The sequence below is a fragment of the Sus scrofa genome, chromosome 1 (assembly GCF_000003025.6).
Source record: "Sus scrofa isolate TJ Tabasco breed Duroc chromosome 1, Sscrofa11.1, whole genome shotgun sequence".
NCBI classification, from domain to species: domain Eukaryota; kingdom Metazoa; phylum Chordata; class Mammalia; order Artiodactyla; family Suidae; genus Sus; species Sus scrofa.
Genome location: NC_010443.5, coordinates 221244206 through 221265416, shown reverse-complemented (window position 1 = coordinate 221265416; position 21211 = coordinate 221244206). Strand labels below are relative to the sequence as shown.

General features: G+C 44.3%; 1 protein-coding gene across 1 annotated transcript in view; it reads left to right on the top strand.

Moving 5' to 3' along the window:
• The window catches only part of DOCK8 (dedicator of cytokinesis 8), a 234119-nt gene extending 226473 nt beyond the window's left edge, over positions 1-7646 (top strand). Inside the window, 2 exon segments of the mRNA XM_003121929.6 lie at positions 5602-5772; positions 6366-7646. Coding sequence (XP_003121977.3) covers positions 5602-5772; positions 6366-6426 — 232 coding nt within the window. The 3' untranslated portion in view covers positions 6427-7646.

The following is a 21211-nucleotide window of genomic DNA, read 5'->3' as shown; positions in this document are numbered from 1 at the left end:
GGCACAGCATGGTGACCCAGTCACACATACATGTATACATTCTTTTTTCTCACATTATCATGCTCCATCATAGGTGACTCAGCCATAAAAAAGAACAAAATAATGCCATTTGCAGCCACATGGATGGAACTAGAGAGTCTCAGACTGAGTGAAGTAAGTCAGAAAGAGAAAGACAAATATAATATGATACCACTTATATCTGGAATCTAATATATGGCACAAATGAACCTTTCTATAGAAAAGAAAATCATGGACCAGACTATTTTTAAACACTGCAGCCTGTGCCATTCTGTGTTTTTAAATTTTCTTCTTCTTACATTTCTGTCTTACTCAGCTTGGGCCACTATAACACTACAAAGAGACTTGAACAACAGATATTTATTTCTCATAGTGCTGGAGGCTGGGAAGTCCAAGGTTAAGGTGCCAGCAGATTCAGTTCCTGGGGAGAACCTCCTTGCTGGTAATGTCCATCTTCTCACTGTATCCTCTCACAGTAGAGAAGGGAAGAAGACAGCTCTAGTATTCCTTCTTACAAGGTCACTAATCCCATCATGTGGGTCCCATCCTCATGCCTGATTTAGACCTTCATTCCTCCCAAAGGCTCCACCTCCAAATTCCATCACATGGGGGTCAGGGCTTCAACATATTAATTTGGGGGAACACACACATTCAGTCCATAACAGTATGTGACTCTCATTCCTATAAAGACAAAGTGATTCTTAAATTATAGCAGGCGAGTTCCCTTCTTGGCTCAGCAGTGACGAACCCGACTAGTATCTATGAGGATGTGGGTTTAATCCTTTTGCCTTGCTCAGTGGGTTAAGGATCTGGCATTGTCATGAGCTGTGGTGTAGGTCACAGATGAGGCTCAGATCCCACATTGCTGTGGCTATGGCGTAAGATGGCAGCTGCTGTTCCAATTTGACCCCTAGCCTGGAAACTTCCAAATGCCACAAGTGCGGCCCTTAAAAAAAAAAAAAAGCAAAGAAAAGATAGCAGGATTCAATGGCATCAGTTCCAGGCTGCCTTTAAGGGACATAGTTTCAGATGCACCCAGATAGGGTTTCACTGTACACAGAGTCAAAAAACAGGATGATGCATGGTGGTGTTTTTAAACAGGAGTTAGGGTCTGGGAATTGGAAGGAAAGGGAATTTGTCCAAGTAGCCAGAGGAGAACCAAGTGTGGGCAGTGTGAGTAGAAACAGAAGCAGTAGGTAGAAAGAGACCTGAGTATTTGGTGAGAAAACAAAGCATTAAATATCATGAGAGGTCACTCAGGTGCTGGTCAATAGTGGCAATGTGTGAAGGACTTCTGTCCCTTTTCCAGCATCTCTTAGTGGGCCTAGGAGGCTGGATAGGAAATTGGGAGCCAAGTGGAGCAGCACAACACACACACACACACACACACACGTGTGTGTGTGTGTGCATGCACACGCATGGCTTCCCCACCCCCATCCCACCTGCTGTTATCCTACAGAGAAAAAAATCCATTTTTGTTACAGTGCCTCCTATCCTCTCTCCTAGCCCACCTCCACCCCTGGTTCTCTTAAACAAGCTCTCAGTCCTCAGGGCTTGGTGGGGTCTCTGGCTTCAGGGCCAGGCACTGTCAGAGGGTTGCTGGGCTGATACCGAAATAAATAATATTGCACAATCATTGGGACCACAGGGTTCTGTGACTCCTCAGGACAAAAGCCCAGGGCCTGAAGGAGGTAAAAGACAGTGAAATGTGAATCAAGCATTAAAGACTAGCCTGGAATCTGATCTGGGGACCCCCACCCCCTACCTGGGCTCTGGAGTGGTCAGTAGGTCCAAAGAATCTGCTTCCAGCATATCCATCACTCTAGGCACAGGAGGACGGAGGGAGCCTATCCCTTATTTCTCCAGTATCCTGCCCCTCATTCTAGTAGCTCTGTTTTTTCAGTGGGCTTCAGGTGTAGACTTGCTAAAGCATTACTAGGAGGAAGGTGAGAGAGTCAAATACTACAAATTAGGACTCCAGAGAGAACAGTTCCAACTTGAAACCAAGGCCATGTGCCTGGAGTCTAGCTGGCAGGGTCAGGGTCCTTCCTTGGTAGCATCTGGGGTGTTGAGGTTAGGAATAGGACTCGCAAGTCAGGTTGCCTGGGTCCAAATACCCACTCTGCCTTGCCCAGTGTAACCTTGGGCAAGATACCTTCCTCAGTTTCCCCAGCTGTAAAATGGGAATGATAATAGAAACTACCTCTTAAAGTTAGTATCAGGATAAAAAGAGTCAGTAGAGTAGGCACAGATTAAATGATTGATAAGTACAAGATTAATCATGGGGGCAAATAGAGACTAGATCAGTTTGAGTAGGAAAGAGAATTAATCTGATTTACATATAGATATTGTCTACCTGTGACTTGTCTGCCCCTGTAAGATTTGTACCATAACACACAGTGGAGCTGATAAGACATCAGCCTGGGAGCAGCAAGATCCCAGATTTATATCCACTTCTGCTGGTCCAACAGGTGTGTGACTTTGGACAAGGCTCTTCATCTTTTTGCATCTTAGTCATTGACTAGGGAGGAAAAAAAGGAACTAAAGTATAAAATCTCTATTAATAGTCCATCATCCTAGACCTATTGAATAAATAATTTCTGCACTCAGACTGGGTCGAATGGGAATAATAATAACAGTAACAATAAATGTTCTAGGTTTTAGCTATGCACAGTACTATTCTATACATTTTCCATATTTAACTCATTTAATTTACAAAAATTTATGAGGTAGACTGTTATCATCTTCACACCTCAGGTGAAGAAACTCAGGCATGGAAAGCTTAAGTAACTTGCCTAATGTCACAAAGCCAATAAGCAGCAAAGCAGAATTCAGAGGTGAGCACCCTAGCTGTAGAATCTGTCCCTTTAACTGCTATGTTGTACTGTTCTCTCTAGAAACTACATTCAGTAACAGAGAATGGGAGTAAAAGTGGCTTAAATAAAATAAAAACTTATTTTTCTTTCAGATGAAATAAGATCAGAGATAGTCATCCCAGAGCTGTGTGGTGGCAACATTGGCTCTTACCGTTGTTTCCCTCTGCTATCCTGGTTATAGTGCTATACTGGTCCTCATAGTCACAGTATGGCTGCTATTGCTCTGGCCATCACAGCCACATCCTAGGTATCAGGAATAGAAGTGAGGAAAGAGCAAAAGCCTATACCCCTTTAAAGAGCTTTCCTAGTGACTTCATCTTGTATCTCATCAGCCATCCCTATCTGTAAGGGAGGCTTGGAAAGATAATTTTCCAGGTGCATATACCACCTGGAGTTCTGTTATTTAGGAAGAGTAGGAACGGATACTGAGGGAAAAACTAGCAGTTTTTTCCATACTGAGGGACTGATGTGTGAGCAGTGCTGAAGGAGCATTACAGAGGACAGAGGGCAAGCGATGCAGAGAATGAGGGCTACATGACCAGCCTCTCTGTAGAAAAGACACCTAACTCCTTAAATAGAGGCCTGTGGAAGTTACTCCCGACAAAAGCCAGGAGCCATATTCTGGAAGCACAACTTCCTTCCCTTTCTAGTCTCCATCAGTTTGGTTTCTGTAGGACTCTGACTGCTGAAAAACTCCAGTACATTGACTATAAGAAAATGCTTGGGAGTTCCCGTCGTGGCTCAGTGGTTAACGAATCCAACTGGGAACCACGAGGTCACGGGTTCAATCCCTGGCCTTGCTCAGTGGGTTAAGGATCCGGTGTTGCCGTGAGCTATGGTGTAGGTCACAGACGTGGCTCAGATCCCGAGTTGCTGTGGCTGTGCCATAGGCCGGTGCCTACAGCTCCAATTAGACCCCTAGCCTGGGAGCCTCCATATGCTGTAGGAGCAGCCCTAGAAAAGGCAAAAAGATTGAAAAAAAAAAAGAAAAGAAAAGAAAATGCTTGTGGAAGTTCCCTTGTGGTGCAGCTGGTTAAGGATCTGGCATTGCTGTCACAACTGCAGCACAGTTTCCATCCCGGGCCTGGGAACTTCCACATGCCACAGGCACAGCCATAAATAAAAGAGGGGGGAAATGCTTTTGTTAGTGAACTTATCAATGAAAGGAGCAGCAAAAGAGGGGGCTGTCTAGAGCAGTGGTGTCACTGAGTGAGAGCAGCACTGTTCAGACATTTGTGAACCTAATGAAAATGTTACAGATAAGACTATGTAAAAATATTGTTTGCAATGTAGTTATATGATCCTGTGTGCATTTCCCAAGAGATACGGCTTTCTCTAGGAGGGAAGTTGAATGCCTGGCTCCCTGTTTTTTACTCCACCTATATTAATATAGTCTTCTAAAAACAATATTTTGTCTTCTGATAAAAACCACACAGATTGTCGTTACTTCTCCTCAGATTTGCAGAGTAGACATCTACAGGCCTCCTGTAATCTGCCAGTGTCACAAAACTGGGCCTCAAAGTCACCCTGAAACTGACTTCATTTTACACATAGTCGTAGATTATAACTGTTAGTTAAGAGGCAATAAAAAAAATAGTAAGGGGTGATATAGGTTTCTCAGGATTCAAAGGCTATATACCTCCCCTTTCTACCTCTTCTCTGAAACTTTTTTTTTTTTTTTTTTTTTTTTTTTGCTTCTTAGGGCCACATTGGTGCCATATGGGAGTTCCCAGGCTAGGGGTCGAATCCAAGCTATAGCTGCCGGCCTACACCACAGCCACAGCAACTCGGGATCTGAGCCACATCTGCAGCCTACCCCCACAGGTCACAGCAATGCCAGATCCCTAACCCACTGGGTGAGGCCAGGGATCGAACCTGCATCCTCATGGATCCTAGTTGGGATCATTAACCACTGAGCCACAAAGGGAACTCCCTTCCCTGAAACTTTTGATATGAAACCTTAGGTATCCTACAGTTTGCTTCAGTTAATGTCCAACTTAAAAGATAGGTGAAAATGCAGTCCAGGGAGTTCTTTTGGCTTCTGGGGCAGATTAAAGCACACCATTCTTCCATAGCATGCTAATTCTCTGATGAAGCGGTGGCCATAGGTTTACTCTTGCCTAGGCCATGGTGCTTTCATGCCACCCTCCTTACCTTCGTCATCCCAAGTGTTACAGAGTGGTAATAGGGAGGATTCGGCAGCAAGGCCCGGGTATCTGCATCACATGATCCAAATCTAGCCCCGCTATTCGGAGAATAGCTTAGACCACGGTGATCACAGGAATCCTATTTATCTGAAGGAAAACCGAATTATTACCAATCAGTGCATATCAGCAAAGTTTCAACCATCATGTCGTCGTCCCTTTGAGGTCTGTTGATTTGTAAGTTACCTTAGGTAGACCAGTATAACATAAAAGGCCAAGCTTCATCAGGTTTAAATAACATGCTTTGCCTCTTTGGTATGTACCAGACTGTGTGGGAGACAGGCACTGAATCCTGCTTTGCAGTTTACTGGCTTGATGACATGAGGCAAGCTTCTTAAGCTTTCCATGCCTGAGTTTCTTCACCCAAGGCATGAGGGTGATAATAGCCTGCCTCATTCATTTGGTATAGATTAAATGATTCAAATATAGAAAATCTCTAAGCACTTCAAACTCCAGTGAAAGAAAACCTCATTTTCCTCCCTGCCCCAATATTTGCCTCTCAGATGCGGTGAAGCCGTGGAGAAAAACAAGCGTCTCATCACGGCCGACCAAAAGGAGTATCAGCTGGAACTCAAAAAGAACTACCACAAGCTGAGAGAGAGCCTCCGGCCAATGATTGAACGGAAAATTCCAGAACTCTACAAGCCGATATTCAGAGTCGAGAGTCAAAAGAGGTGAGAGGAGAGCAGGGGAGGCCTTTTCCTGGAGGAGAAATGAGCGTGCTGGAGGCCCAGCAGCTGAACCGGGGCACCTCCAGGGGTGGAATCAGAGAAGCCCCAGCGTGATCTGCTCTGCCTGCATCCTGATCCCCCAGCCTTCTCCTTGACCTCCCTGGGGCCTCCGTGTGGCCTGCTGCCAGCTTCTTCCCAGGCCGAATTACTGCCCGTTCCTTCCAGCACAGTGCAAAGGGATGGCTGCACCTTGTTTACGTATTTGCCAAGTTCTCCAAGACTGATGTCCTTTTCTAGAAAGTGATTCCCCTGACCCTTCTTTTTTTTTTTTTTCTTCTGCTTTTTAGAGCCAAACCTGCAGCCTATGGAAGTTCCCAGGCTAGGGGTCAATTCGGAGCTGCAGCTGCCAGCCTACGCCACAGCCACAGCAATGCGGGATCCTTAATCCACTGGATGGGGCCAGGGATTGAACCCACATCCTCATGGGTATCGGTCAGGTTCGTAACCCGCTGAGCCACAATGAGAATCCCCCCTCCCCACCTCTTTAAAAGGTGAATTGATCTTTCTTACCTCTGTCCTCTCTCTCTCAATTTCAGAGACTCCTTCCACAGATCCAGTTTCAGGAAATGTGAAACCCAGTTGTCCCAGGGCAGCTAAGAAAACCTATCTCCACCCATGAAGACTGGAGGCCCTGTGACCCTGGAGGAGAATCCGCTGGTACTTACAACAGAGGACGTTTGCCACGAAGGACAGACTACATGCTCCCTGACCAGATGGCACCCTGGAAGCTTTGGGATCCAAGTGACCATGACAATGACACCCAAACGGGGTCTGTCTGACCAGATTTTAGCCATTCAGGGGGATGAAGGTGGCAGAGGATGGTTCATCAGTGGCACCTGTGTATTAAAGCATATTTTTTTTTCACATTATTGTACAAAACAAGGCATAAACAGCATTTTCTGCGGAGTGGTCATGCAGTGTCTAGCCAAGGGATGACTTCCTGTCACCTGTCTCTGAATCTAACCTATGTTTAGATAGACCCCAGTTGCCCAAGGGAAAATGGAAAAAATTGTCCACCTACCTATTGAAAGTGAATTTCACTCCTTCCTCTTTAGGGAGAGGACAGTGAGCTTGCTGGCGTGCAGAGCATTTTCAATAAATTTGTAAGGGGAGGCCTTACTAGAAGTCAAAAAATGATGAAGGCCGGACATGGAAGAAGCACTTAATTATTTGTGAACTTCTTACCATTTTGGTAAGGGGGACTAATTGTTGTATAGTTATTTTTGCTTTATTGTTCTGTTACATTGTTAACTTAACACACCTTTCTAGAGGAGCACACTGATTTAGGAGACACGGTACTCTGAGCAGCCCGCCCAAAGTGAGAGATCCTACAGCGACTTAAGTTGAAACAATTCTCCTCTAATGCTGTGCCTTTTTTTTTTTTTTTTTTTTTTAATGCTCACTCTTTTTTTTTTTTATGCTCGCTCTCTGGGACCAAGTTTTTTGTTTGTTTGTTTCTTTTTTGCTGCATCCATGGCACATGGAAGTTCCTGGGCCAGGGATCGAACCCATGCCACAGTTGCAGCCTGTGCCACAGCTGCAGCAACAGGCAGATCCTTAACCCACTTTGCCACAAGAGAACTTCCCAAGTTTATTTTTATAAAAGGATAATATGTCTGCTTCCATTTCTGAACTTGATGCTGTCATTAGCATATGTGCATCACCTACAGAAAATATTCAGCTTTGGATTCTGTGGACAATGTACATTAGGACAAAGATGAACAAAGTTATTATTTGAGAATTAAATTATATATTTTTAATATGACTGATTACCTTGACTGGTACTAAAAATGTAATAAGAATTGCAACAAAATGTTTCCCTTTGTAACTCGTGTTTTTTATTGTAACGATACATAACTCTTTTGTAAAGTACTTCGGAGATGAAGAAAGATGCACAATCATGGCCTTGGTTCAAACAGTGCTAACAGGGTCATCACACATGGTCTTGGTGGTCATGAGAGAGAATTCAATTTGGATGATCTCAGAACTTTTTGCTTACACCATCAGGTAGGCATGAATTTATATTCTGAAAGAGGGCTGTTCTTTTTTAGTTACTAAAGCTTACTAGTTTAAGTAGCAAACCTTTTGTTTTTTAGGCATTTGGGGCCAAACTCTATAGTTATGTATTTAATGGCTTTTGAAAATGAGTATACACGACATGCTTTAATTTATACATTGTTAAGTGTCTTCTGTGTGGGATACACTGAGTGAGACCAAGGGATACAATTGTGGGATACAATGTGAGACCACATTGTCATAGCCCTCTAAAGCCTCTCCGTGAGCAAGAGCATCTGTATATAATATAGCGATAATACACGGCAGACTAGAACAGGCCCTCGTGGAGAGTAATCTTTTCTGAGTGATTGCAGGACGGCCATTATTATCAACACCTGCTATGCTTTGCCTTCAAACAATAAGGATTAGTTGCTAAATTATGAAGGGCTGATTTTTAACTCTAAGAGCCCTAATACTCCTATGACCTAAAATATTCTAGATTAAATGTCCCCTGCTTTTAGATACCTATAGTCACTTGCTGGCAGTCTCTCCCATGGGATGCAACTTGCTTCACAAGTGCAGGACTGTGTTCATTGTTTTATTCCCATCCCCTAGCCCAGAGCACAGAAGACACTTAAACATCTGTTGAATGATTAAATGAGTGTGAGTAGGCCTGCTTCTACAGCAGCACTGTCCAGTAGAAATAGAATACAAGCCACATGTGTCATTTTAGGTTTTCTAGCAGGCACACTAAAAAATCAGGAAAAGAGGAGTTGCCGTGGTGGCTCAGCAGTAACAAACCCGACTAGCATCCATGAGGACAAAGGTTTGATCCCTGGCCTTGTTCAGTGGGTTAAGGATCTGGCTGTGAGCTATGGTATAATTCGCAGACGTGGCTCAGATCTGGCATTGCTGTGGCTGTGGCATAGGCCAACAGCTGCAGCTACAGCTCCAATTTGACCCCTAGCCTGGGAACTTCCATATGCTGCGGGTGCAGCCCTAAGAAGATTAAAAAAAAAAAAAATCAGGAAAAGACACGTGACATTAATTTTAATATATTTCACTTAACCCTACATATATAATATTTTCATTTTAACATGTAATCAATGTAAAATATCTCATTAATCATTTTTATTTTTTTTCATACAGGTGTCCAAAATCTGTATGTATGTACTTTATACTTAGAGATATTATACTTTACACTTAAGTTCCACCCACATTTCAGGTGCTTAAAACCACATGTGGCTAGTGGCTGCTGTAGTGCAATTCTAGAAGCTTCCAGCTTTTATAACATGATGCCTCTGATCTGTGGGCTCAGACCATATATCAAGTAGTGGGAATAGTGTCTACAGTAAGAGAAACAAAATTCTGAGAGCTCATGAGCTTACCTAGAATTGGAGCTGGTAGACTTGGCCACTGTGGACTGGCCAACACTGGTTTAGCTCATAGACTTTCTGAGCTCACCATGGCTGTTGTCTCAATTCCAGATAGTTGAGTGTTTTCTTAAGTAATCATTACAGATGAAGTGGAGGCATTGCTGTATACATGTAAATAATGGTGTAATGGCATAAACAAAGAACCTGGACATTGGTCCTCTGATTATGTATCCTAAATATGGTGTTAAGAATTATTTCAAACATTCCTAAAAGTAAAGCTAATTAGGCCTTTTTTTCCCCTTGAAAATTAGAGAAACCTGCTATAGCACGGTAGCCCTTTTGATTTTACATTGGAAAACTCTTCAATGTAAGCTTGTAGGAGAAATCCTCTCATTGGCTTTATGCCTCCTTTCCTAACAAGATCTAGGGTGCAGCTGTCACTAACTCTTAAGAATCTCATGAAAATGAAACATAAATATACTGCATATATCTGACTGGGTTTGTCCTGCCATGCATTGACTTAAACTCCATAATTCTATTTAGTAAGAAGTCCTCTCCATGACAAGAGATTAGTTTTAAAGCAAAAAGCTTTTTAGAGTTGTCACTGATAATTGTGGCTTACTAGTATGTTTTCAAAGACAAGGAGCCTTTGTTTTGCTTTGAATATATTTTTAAATGCCTGTTATCTTTGTTGTTGTGGTTGTTGGTTTTGGGGTTTGTTTGGTTTTTTTGCCTCACCCACGGCATAAGGAAGTTCCCTGGCAGGGATCAATCCCATGCCACAGCAACAACCCAAGCCACTGCAGTGACAACACCACTGGGCCACAAGAGAATGGCTAAATGCTTGTTATTTTAAATATCGTAAAGCTGCCATTGACCAAGTATCATTTTAGCAAACAAAAATAAAAACAAAACAAACAAAACCTTAAAACTAAAAATGCTAATATATTCCAGAATGCTGGTCATATCCACAGTATCCAGTTCATTTGTTTTTGGACTTTAAGCAGTGCTTCCCAATCTTTTTCACATTTGGGGTGTAAATGTTATCTATTTAGGCATAACAGAGAGCCCCCAAACTCATTATCTTAAAACAACAATAAAATCTCACCCAGTTCCTATAGATTAGGATTAGTTTATCTGGGCAGTCTGACTTAAGGTTTTGCATGAGGTTGCAATTAATACATTGGTCAGAACTGCCATCATCCAAAGGCTTGACTGGAGCTGGAAGATTCTATTCCAAGGTGGCTTATTCGTAACATTGGAGAGTTGGTGCTGGTCATTGATGGGAAGCCTCAGTTCTTTTGCATGAGTCCCCTCAGGACATGGCCGCTGACTTGCCCTAGGGTGAGCAATTCAAGAGAAGCGAGGCAAATGTGACAGTGTTTTTTACAACCTCGCCTCAGAAGTCATACTCCGTCATATCTGCCATATTCTATTTTTCAGAAGCAAGTCACCAAGTTCAGTCCACATTGAAGGGGAGAAGTAGGCTCTACCTTTTAAATAGAAGAGTATTAAAAAAAAAAAAAAAGAGTTCCCATCATGGCTCAACGGAAATAAATCTGACTAGAATCTGTGAGGACACAGGTTCAATCCCTGGCCTCGCTCAGCAGGATCCGATGTTGCCGTGAGCTGTGATGTAGGTCACATACCTGGCTCAGATCCCGCATTGCTGTGGCTGTGGTGTAGGCCAGCAGCTACTGCTCCGATTTGACCCCTAGCTTGGGAACCTCCGTATGCCGCGGGTACATCCCCAAAATAAATAAATGAATAAATAGAACAGTATTAAGTAATTTAAAACATTTTTAAAAACATACTTGAAAAGGGGTCACATTAAATTTTTGTATTTTTTGTTGTCTCGCTGACCTAAATGGACCAAGCTCCTTGCTTTTAGTAATGCCCAGCACTGGACTGTGGCTGCCCCGAGTCTCTTCCAAGGGCTTGGCAATAAACCTCAAGTAATATCACAAGTGCAACAGAGCACAACTTTTGGGAACCCTAGCCTAAGGGTGGTTCTCAGTTGGCAATCTTTTGTAAGGGACAAAAGCCAAACTCAAATCATCGTTTTCAAAGGGGATGGTGGAGTTAATTGGCTCACTTAGCAGATTAACCCCGAGGTAGATTTGGTTCAGACCCAGGACGATTCAGGGCCCACATACCATGTCTTGGGCCCATTTTTCATCTCTGCTTTCTCTTGTTTGGCTCCATCCCCAGGTTTCAGCAGTGGTCCCTGGAAATTCCGAGCTCATCTATCATGACAAAGGCAATCCAGAGCCTCACAGCCTCATACTACCAAGTGCACAAAGAAAAGAAAGTCTGTGTGTTCCAGAATCCCCAGGCAAATCCTTGGGGTGATTGGATGGTTCATGCTAAGCAGGATTCTCCCCTTGAATAGCAGCAGAGTCAGTATCAACTGAAACCACAGAGGGACCTGTGGTTCCTGGGGAAATTAGGAAAAAGGGCAAAAGAAGCCTAACAAACCATGAGGGCTCCCTGCAGAACATTTAGCTTTAAAGCAAATACATTCAGAAGAGGGAACTTGTGCGCAGATCCAGATTACAGTTTATTTTGTATCATGTTCACAACCATTGATCTGGAAGGACCATCCCTAGGAGAGGTGGCAGAGGGATATGCAGTACATAAAGGAGGATCTAGGGCTTAGATCCAGAAAGAATGGAGATGGAGACAGATGGGAGTGGAATGGTTTTCTGTGCCAGGAATTCATCTTCTGGTGTGTCTTGCCAAAAATGATGCAAATGGTCAGGAATCAGAACTATAGAGCTGAGAGGGGAGGGGCACTGGGAAAAGAAAGGGAGAGCAGCAGGGAAATGGAATAAAATTAGGTTTGATTGGAAAAAGCCAAGCATCAAAAGAGCATCTCTCGCTTATCATGCTATCCTCAGGGCCTGGCCCATAGTGGGCACTCATGAATGTTTGTAAATGACCGAAGTACTGAATGAAGGCGGCCATCAGTGATGATTTCTTCTAGCTTTTCCTTTCTTGTATTTCTGGGCCAAAAGCACCTAAACAGAGAACAGATGATTGGGGCAGTGAGCCCCAGAGGAATGGCTTTCTATTCCCTTTTGGTTTTACCTATTATCGATGAATGCATGGGCAAGAATTAAGAGGATTTTCCCCTTTTCAGGCGTTTTCCTTTAAATCACCCTAGTCTTTATCCTTAATAAGAATGGCAGAGCCTGTATAAAGAGCCAAAGATCTGATAGTCACTACATTTTCTGCCACAGGAAAAATTCAGCATAGCCTCAGTTGAAAACTATTTGGAGAGCTCTCCATGTTTCTGATCCTCAAGGCTTTGATGCTACAGCACATCTTGGGGAAGTAGTGCTGTCTCCGGAATGATGCTAACGAGTCCAACCCAGTTTCTGGTCTGATGATGATCTTCGTGGCATTAACTTGGCAGCTAAATGGCTTTCACTTTTACTATTTTCCTCACATATTGGAAGACAGCAAGTCACTGGTATCAAGGATGAGGACCGATTAGCAAGGTGGTAGAGCTCTAAAGGATATAGCTGAGAAATCAGCGCTCTTGTCCCTTAATTCCTTTTTGCAACAAGAGAACACGACATGGCTTAACAAATTGTTCTGTTATCAGGATTCCCATCGTGGCTTGGTGGTAACGAACCCGGCTAGGATTCACGAGGCTGAGGGTTCCATCCCTGGCCTTGCTATGGCTGTGATGGAGGCCAGCAGCTGCAGTTCCGATTCAACACTTAGCCTGGGAACTTCCATACGCCTCGGGTGCGGCCCTAAAAAGACAAAAAAAAAAAAAAAAAAAAAAAAAGTTCTGTTATCCAATAAGGTTCTCAGGGTAATAGTGAGAGATTTAAAAAAAAAAAAAAAAGATTATGTGACTGCCAAAGTGTTCTGGACCAAGGATCCTAAATCCTGGTTTCTTTTTTCTTTTCTTTTTTCTTTTTTCATGTTTTAAAAGTTTTATTGAAGTATAGTTGATTCACAATGCTGTGATAGTTTCTGCTGTGCAGCATAGTGGTTCAGTTATACATATAAACACATCCATTCTCTGGTTTCTTCTTACACTTTCTAGTCCTGCAACTCCGGCCCCATCCCTATATCTCCCTGAGCTTTGGGTTTTTTCCTTTAAAAATACAGATGAGTTGCTCCATCTTCTTCTAAAGAAGGAGGATTTTCCTGCTGAGGAAATCCAACAAGACAATTACAGCACGGGAGCATGTTTTGGAAATTCCACGTGCTGCCCCAAGTGTAAGGAAGCACTGTTTACAACTAATACCTCCAGAAAGTTTAGCCAGGGCCCCACAGGTTGCATTCACTGCTGGGAACATTTATCAAAAGGAGGCCAAAGGCACAGGCAGGACAGCGGCCTGACAACAGGAAATAAATGCCTGGTCTATTCAACTTGTGGTGCCAGTTTACATGGTCTGACCAAGGCCAACAGCAAGGGCCTTGAGGGTAGAAGGAAGAAACGGTAGCAGTGGTATACACAGTGGCCCCTCGAAACCCAATCCGACATGGCTTCCCTTCTCTTCGAGGGGAGCATGTTTCTAGCTCATTCCTCTGGAAGGTAAATACATGGATTCCAACAGCCTACCTGTGTCCCCCAGCCTGTAAGCGCTCCCTAAGGGTATCAAAGCACACCGACTTCCACTTGAAAAAAACAACAAAAACTACTGAGCAGCAAGCTTCCCTGATAGTAAAAAGAAAGAGAGGGCTAGGCAGCCATGACAGGTCCAGCAATAACTGAGCGGACATTGCTCGTTAAGAAGCCGAGGATTGGCAGCTTTGCCTGCTCCACTCCATCCACTCCAACAACTTTGCAGCTAGAACGCCAACGACTCCGGATGCATATCAAGCAAAACATTTCTGAAGTGGATTCATGGAGCCCAGTAATTGATTAGGAAACTCAATGGCCCTAATCTACAGAGAACTGTGGGCAGGACACCCTAGCAAGTGCAGCACATCAAATGCGGCTTAATCAAGCAGGCCTGGGGTTTTAATGAGCATGCGCGTGTTTTTCGCGTCCTGAGCGAAAAGGCGCTTCAGACTATTGTGCGAGTGAGTAGCTGAAAATTGGGAAAGGGAGATGCTGCACAGGATCAACGAGGGGAAGCTCGGGGCCCTTTTCTCCTCAGGAATTGTGACGCTGCGGGATATAAAGAGTCAAATGGGAATGGAGTAAAGTAATATTATGGGAAATGGGCAGAGTCCTAAAATCTCCTTCCTGGACCCTCTCCAACTGGAGGATCCTGGAAGGTGCCGCTAAATGTGTATTTGGAATGAAAGGGTGGGAAGAAGTGTGTGTTGAGGGTCGGGGAAGGTCTGGTGAAGTCTCCGGAGAGGAACCCCCACCCCGCCCCGAGCCGAGGCCTGGTTTTCACCTGCCTAAACGCTGAATCTCCGGGCAAAGCTCACACAGTGAGGAGGACAAGCTTTCCTGCAGGTAAGGAAACTAGATCCAGACCCTGACCCGGAGAGAGCGCCCCCAGTGGGGGCAGGTGTGTGCACACAGCTGCAGTTGAAGTTTGAAAGGGTCCCCACCTTCCACTACACCTGAGCTTCCAACTTGGAACCTAGCAGCAGGCTGATCCTCATTCCGCACTTGTGTCTTAGAACTTTCCTTCCTCTCCCATCCATCCTTCATTGCCTCTTGCTCTCTGGTCTTATCTGAATATAAGACTGTCTCCTCCACTTAATTGGAAGTTCCTTGAGGCTTGGAGCTATCCCTCTTTTTATCAGTGAAGAGATTGAAGATCAGGAAAGTAGACACTAGTCATCCTGGGTAATTCACACAGACCTTCTTGTAGTTCCTGTGGTGATTCTTACCATGTAAACTGGCCACCAGGGAGTTCCTCTTGTGTCTCAGGGTGTTAAGAACCTGACATAGTGTCTGTGAGGGTGCAAGTGCTATCCCTGGCCTCTCTCAGTGGGTTAAGGATTTGATGTTACTGCAAGCTGCAGCATAGGTCAAGGATGAAAGGCTCAGAACTGGCATTGCTGTGGCCTAGGCTCCAGCTGCAGCTCCGATTTGACTCCTAGCCTGAGAACTTCTATATGCCAAAGGTGTGGCCCCCCAAAAAATATATAAATAAACTAGACACCAGGACATTTTAATTCTCCAACTAAACAATGCCAAGTTTACTGTTTTGCAAGGAGGTAGTCAAAGCTAGATTAATAGAGAAACTGTTTCCTCACATAAACGAGATTTTGTTGTCACAGGGGAATATTCAGGTTCACTGGGTTGAAGTTGCTTGTTTTTTAGGTAGTGAATAAGAAAAATCTTCCACAGCTCTCACGGGCGGTAAAACTGCACTGGGATCTGATCCCCCACCAGCATGTATGGGGGGAAGTAGGTGGGGTTTCCAGAGAGAGAGCTAAGAACACTGGATGAGGGTATGAAAGAAGAAACTGTAAGGGCGTAGGATGGGAAAGATGGAGTGGAGAGCACACTGGGGAGAGTGTTCGAGAGATGGGGCTAACCGTGTAGGAATCTCTCCTTCTGAGAACCTAAGCTGCCATCTTCCCTAGAGTGTGACAAAGTCAAGTCAGGTAAAGCCATAATTTCTGGTCCTTCCTCCCTCCGCTGTTCTGTAAATTGGCATTCTAGTAAAGGAATGCATTTTCCTAAACCTCCACTGCAGGTGGATATTGCCATTTGATGACATGTGAGCCATCCAGCAAAGACCAGAATGGACTCCCTGTGCCCAAGGAACAAGAAAAAGTAATCTGATCCCCACCTCCCACCCCCTTTACTTCCATAAGAGGCAGCAAGAAACGCCCTTAAGTGACTAAAAAGAAGGGGTCTTGCTCCTTGAGGACGAATTTACATCCTCATAGGCCCAGACATGGTCTTGTACATAATTACAGGCACTCATAAATAGCTGATAAATAAAGACAGGCATTCCATCAGGTTATAGGCCCACCGTATTCACAGTCCCCTGCTGAAAGCCTGTCCACCCCACAGGCCCTAGAAGGAGCAGTTGTCTCTTCTGATGGACCAGGTTCCTGCTGCTCTCCCCAAGCCATGGCTGACTAACCAGGAAGACTGAGAGGCAAAGCATAGCCTCAGGCCTTGAGTTTTCTGACTCTTATTTCCACGTCTGTGCCATGTAGTTACCCTCCTTTCTGGGAGATTTCTGACTCTACCATTGATCTTTCTTTGTATGAGGAAGCTTGTGTGGGTTTCTGCTTCTTAGTACCAGATGAGCTCCATAGGTACCTGACTGCTCATGGGAATGCTACAAGAAGGAAATGATGGAGGCGAGGTGGGTGGCCACGGAGACTTTGCTCCTTCTCCCCTTGAGTCAGCATGGCCTTGTGAGTTGCTTTGGTCCATAGAATGCAGTGAAGGGATACTGTATGAGTTCTGGCCTAGGCCTGAAGAAGATTTCCAGCTGCTGCTTTCACCCTCTTAGAGCTCAGAGGCCCTGGGGAAAGAGCTATGGCTCTAAGGAATGGCTATAGAATTTGTAGGACCCAGTGTAAAATGAAAATGCTGGGTCTCTTGTTGAAAAAGTACTAAGAATTTCAAGGCAGTGGCAACAGAGCATTAAACCAAGCAGGGGCCATTCTAGGAGTGGGGCGCTATGTAACTGCATATGTTACACCCTATGAAGCTGGCCCTGCTGACCACACTTAAGGAGTGACCTCATGGAAAGGGAGCTTCATGCCCAGTTCCTAGCTGTTCCAGCATACGAGCCATGGTGCCCGACATGGGAGTGAAGCTGTCTTGAATTTCTGGGACCAGGTGAGCCTCCTGAAGGATGCAGGGGTGCAGGAGTGATTCCAGGTGAGACCAACCCAAACTGCACATCTGTAAGCAAGTACCCAGCTGTTATTCAAGTAAAGGTCACTAAAGCTGTCATGGCAAATGACGTCGTCCTCAGGGCCACTTCCTCAGGATGGTTTGTCATACAGTAATAGATACCGAAACAGAAGGGAAGAGAATTCACAGTGACGGAACACCAGCTATGATACGCTTCAGGGTTTATGCCGGTGCTTTGCATATGCGGGCTCACCTGATCCACAAAGTAACCTGGGCTGTGATTCCTGTTGACAGGAGAGAGCACTGCGGTTCAGGGGGTAAGAGACTGGCTGCACCACTCCACAGTTAGTAAATGGCAGAGACAGAGTTTAAACATGAGTCCGAATGGCTCCAAGGTCTGACTGATATCCCCACAATGAAGCATAGAAAGATCCAGGGAAGGTGTATGGATCTCAGAGATTCCTGGGTAGGGATCTGATGCAGTCTTTTCCAAGTTTCATCATCAATCACTCAGTTGAAACAGTAGGAAAATGATCACATCTGGAAGACCCCTAATGGGGCACCATCACATCACAGTTCTATCTTCTCCCATAATTCTTGCTTTTTTTTTTTTTTTTTTTAAGGACTGCACCCGAGGCATATGGAGGTTCCCAGGCTAGGGGCTGAATCAGAGCTGTTAGCTACTGGCCTATACCACAGACACAGCAATGCCAGATCTGAGCCTCGTCTGTGACCTACACCACAGCTCACGGCAATGCTGGATCCTTAATCCACTGAGCGAGGCCAGGGATGGAACCCACAACCTCATGGTTACTAATTTGGATTGTTTCCACTGCGCCACAATGGGAACTCCTCCTGTTATTCTTATGATCCTTCGTGACCCAGAAGTATTATAAAATGAGGCTTACTCTGGTTTTCTGATAGGGATAATACTAAGAAAATTTGGTGTGGTTAGCTAGGAGTAGTCACCACTTATTTATAGGTGTATTATTCCCCAACAAACCTCAGGCATCTGTGGTCATCTGAGAAGGGTCTGGGAAGGTGTCCAGGGAATAATCTTGAAAGCAAAGGAACAAGAGTTAAGTTCAACATTAGATTAAGCCAGAGTTAATTAAGAAGCTGAAACAGCTGTCCCTATGTGATGGCATCTAACAGAAAAAGACTTGCTATTTATATTATTCTTGGTTTTGAATTTTCTTTGCTGAGCCTTCTTGAGTGTCATCAAGGGGTGAGTGAGTGTGTAGGTAGGTGCCTGTCTGTCTGACTGTCTGCCTGTGGGTGGTGAACTCATCATGCTAGGTCAGCCATGAGATCAAGATGAAATGCTAAGTCAGCCTTAAGTGAAATAGTGACATGCCCTAGCACAGAGGAGAGCAGTGTGGACTAGTGCTGATGAGCACAGCTCTGGAATCAAAGACACTCAGGTCCAAGTCCTAGTCCTGCCTCTTACTCATTAGTGATTGCAGTGAACTGAATGCTTGTGTCCCCCTAAATTCATATGTTAAACCCCAACCCCCAATATGATGGTGTTCAGAGGTGGGACCTTGGGGAATTGATTAGGTCATGAGGGTGAAGCCCTCATACATGGGTTTAGTATCCTTTTAAATGGGACCCCAGAGAGCTCTCTGACTCTCTTTCTGCAATGTGAGGATACAGTGAGAAGTAGGCCATCTCCAGCCAGAAGAGAATTTTCACCAGGTACTTAGTCTCTCTTGCACCTTGACCTCAGACTTCTACCTCCAAACTGTGAGAAATCAAGTTCTGTTGTTTCTAAGCCTTCTAGTCTATGGTACTTTGCTGTAGCAGCCCAAATGGTCCAAGATAGACATGTTGGGCAAATTGATGAACTTTGTAAGCCTTTGTTCTCACCTGTCTATAAAATGAGATGTGTGAGAACACAATGAGGAATATAACCCATGTGACACATCCAGTAAGGTGCCAGGCCTAGAACAAGGGCTTCTTACATTTCAGCTGTTGTTTTATTTGCTGAGCAAAAGCAGATAAACAATCATTCTTTGACTCCCCTGCCTTTTCCCCAAAAGTGTATGTGTGTAATTTCTACGTTTTGCCCACACTCTCCATCACCTGCCATTTTGTTGTCCCTTCTTGCTGCCCATCCCCCACATTTCTCTATCACCACATTCCTTCATCTTAACCTCCCTTGAATTGGGGTCAAGCACAAGAGAGATCAGAAGAGGACAAAAGGCAGAGAGACATTGGTGTCTGCATGACAATGCAGCACTCTGGGGCCATCTCGATTGTCCCATCTCTGAGGATATCATCTGCCCAGGATTCCTAACATTAGGAGAAACCTCAGCAACAACTTGATGATGTCCAAACCCCTCATTTTCTGGGCGAGAAACTAAACCGTAGAGAGGAACTTCCATGCCTTCCCCTGAGTATTGGCCAAGCCTGTGCAAGAGCTCCAGGCTTCCAGATTCCCATCCAAAAAAAAAAAAGGGAAAAGGCCAACCCTACATTCCCATCTCAACCGGGATCACCTCTTTCCAAAGCACTTCATCCACTTTCTTGCTCAGCTGTGGGCATATTGAATTGTACCAAGATTTTGGCCACAATGGACTCTCATCTGTGTATACAAAGATGCTTATCTCCTGGGATGTCAATAGAAATAGTATTAATAAATAATAACTGTTGACTTCTTTTTTGAGAGCTTGCTATTTTCTAAGCAGTGTGTTAAGCACCAACTTAATGCATTTCTTTTTTTTTTTTTTTTTTGGCTTTTTAAGTTTTATGGTTTGCTGCATTGGAATAAATTTTTTGGCTTTTGAGCCAAAGTAAGCAAAAAAAGGTAGAAATGTATTTTCTAAAGTTTTTTTCCCCCAAATTATCTCTTCTATTGTTTAAGCTGCTTCTCTAGGTCCCCGGTTTCTCATCTGTTCAACAGGATATTAATAACTACACAGTTATTGTCTGGCTCTAAGCATTAGATAAACAGTTATTATCATTATTCCACTTCGCAATTTGGGCAGGTTTGGATGGTAAAAGGACATCATGGAATATCTGAAAAAAATGTAATAAGGTTAACATATTTAAAATATATTCTTCTCTTTTATACTCTGTGAATGACTTTTCCCCTTTTGAGATATCTCTATGCCTGGGGGAAGATTGAGATTTTTATAGCAGGAATGCAAAGGGAAAAAAAGTACATGTCCAGCTTTTGACGTTCAAATTTGAGTTTTTAGAAAAACAATCTTTAAGTCAGAGGTTGTAGAAAAAGAGAAGGATTTTCTAAATTCCTATCACTTCTGTTAACATATCAAGGATCAGAAGATTGGACCTGAGTTCTGAGCCAAGGGTACAGAGAACTGAGGTTTCACCTAAAAGGTGTCTTTGTTGTACAGAAAAGATGAGTTTTTCTTTCCAAAATAAGAGAGCACCAGAAAAAAAGACAGAGGTTGGAGGAGGAAAAAAATGACTTGTGTGTCTTGGTTTCTCCATTCAAGATTGAGATCACTGGGAGTTCCCACTGTAAGGCAGCGGAAATGAATCTGGCTAGGAACCTTGAGGTTGCAGGTTCAATCCCTGGCCTCGCTCAGTGGGTTAAGAATCCACATTGCTGTTAGCTGTGGTGTAGGTCACAGACGCGTCTCAGATCCTGAATTGCTGTGGCTGGGGCATAGCCCATCAGCTATGGCTCCGATTAGACCCCTAGCCTGGGAACCTCCATATGCCGTGGGTGTGGCCCTAAAAAACAAAAAACAAAAAACCTGAGATCACAGGTGGTAGATAAATGGATGGAAGGGAGCCCTGAAGGGACAGGGAAACAGTATCCTGCTCCTCATGAGACTTAGCCAGGGACCCCTCACATAGGTGGTCCTGCAAGGGAGGAGAACAAAAGTATAGCATGGACCTGCTAGCATTTGGAGTAAACCAAGATGCAGTTTTCTCCAGTTGTCCCACATCTGGGTTCATCAGACACTGGTTACCTCCACTGTGATGCCTGGGTATCCTCAGCACCAAGCAGCACGAGGGGGACCAAGACATTGCCACACATCCTCCAGGATGTGGATGCGGCCAAGTTGAGAGTTGCCTGCCATGGTCAGGGATGGGCTGGCCGGCCAGTTAAACCAGTGACCACATGAGGGATGTGGCTGAAACACAGAGTGGTCTACAGGGCCACCAAAGCCAAGGTGGGGGCTACGTCGACTGAAGAAAAATACACAATCTAAAAGTTGTGAATTATGTTTTATTTAGGAAACTTGCTGAGGACTATAGCCCAGGAGGTAGCCTCTCA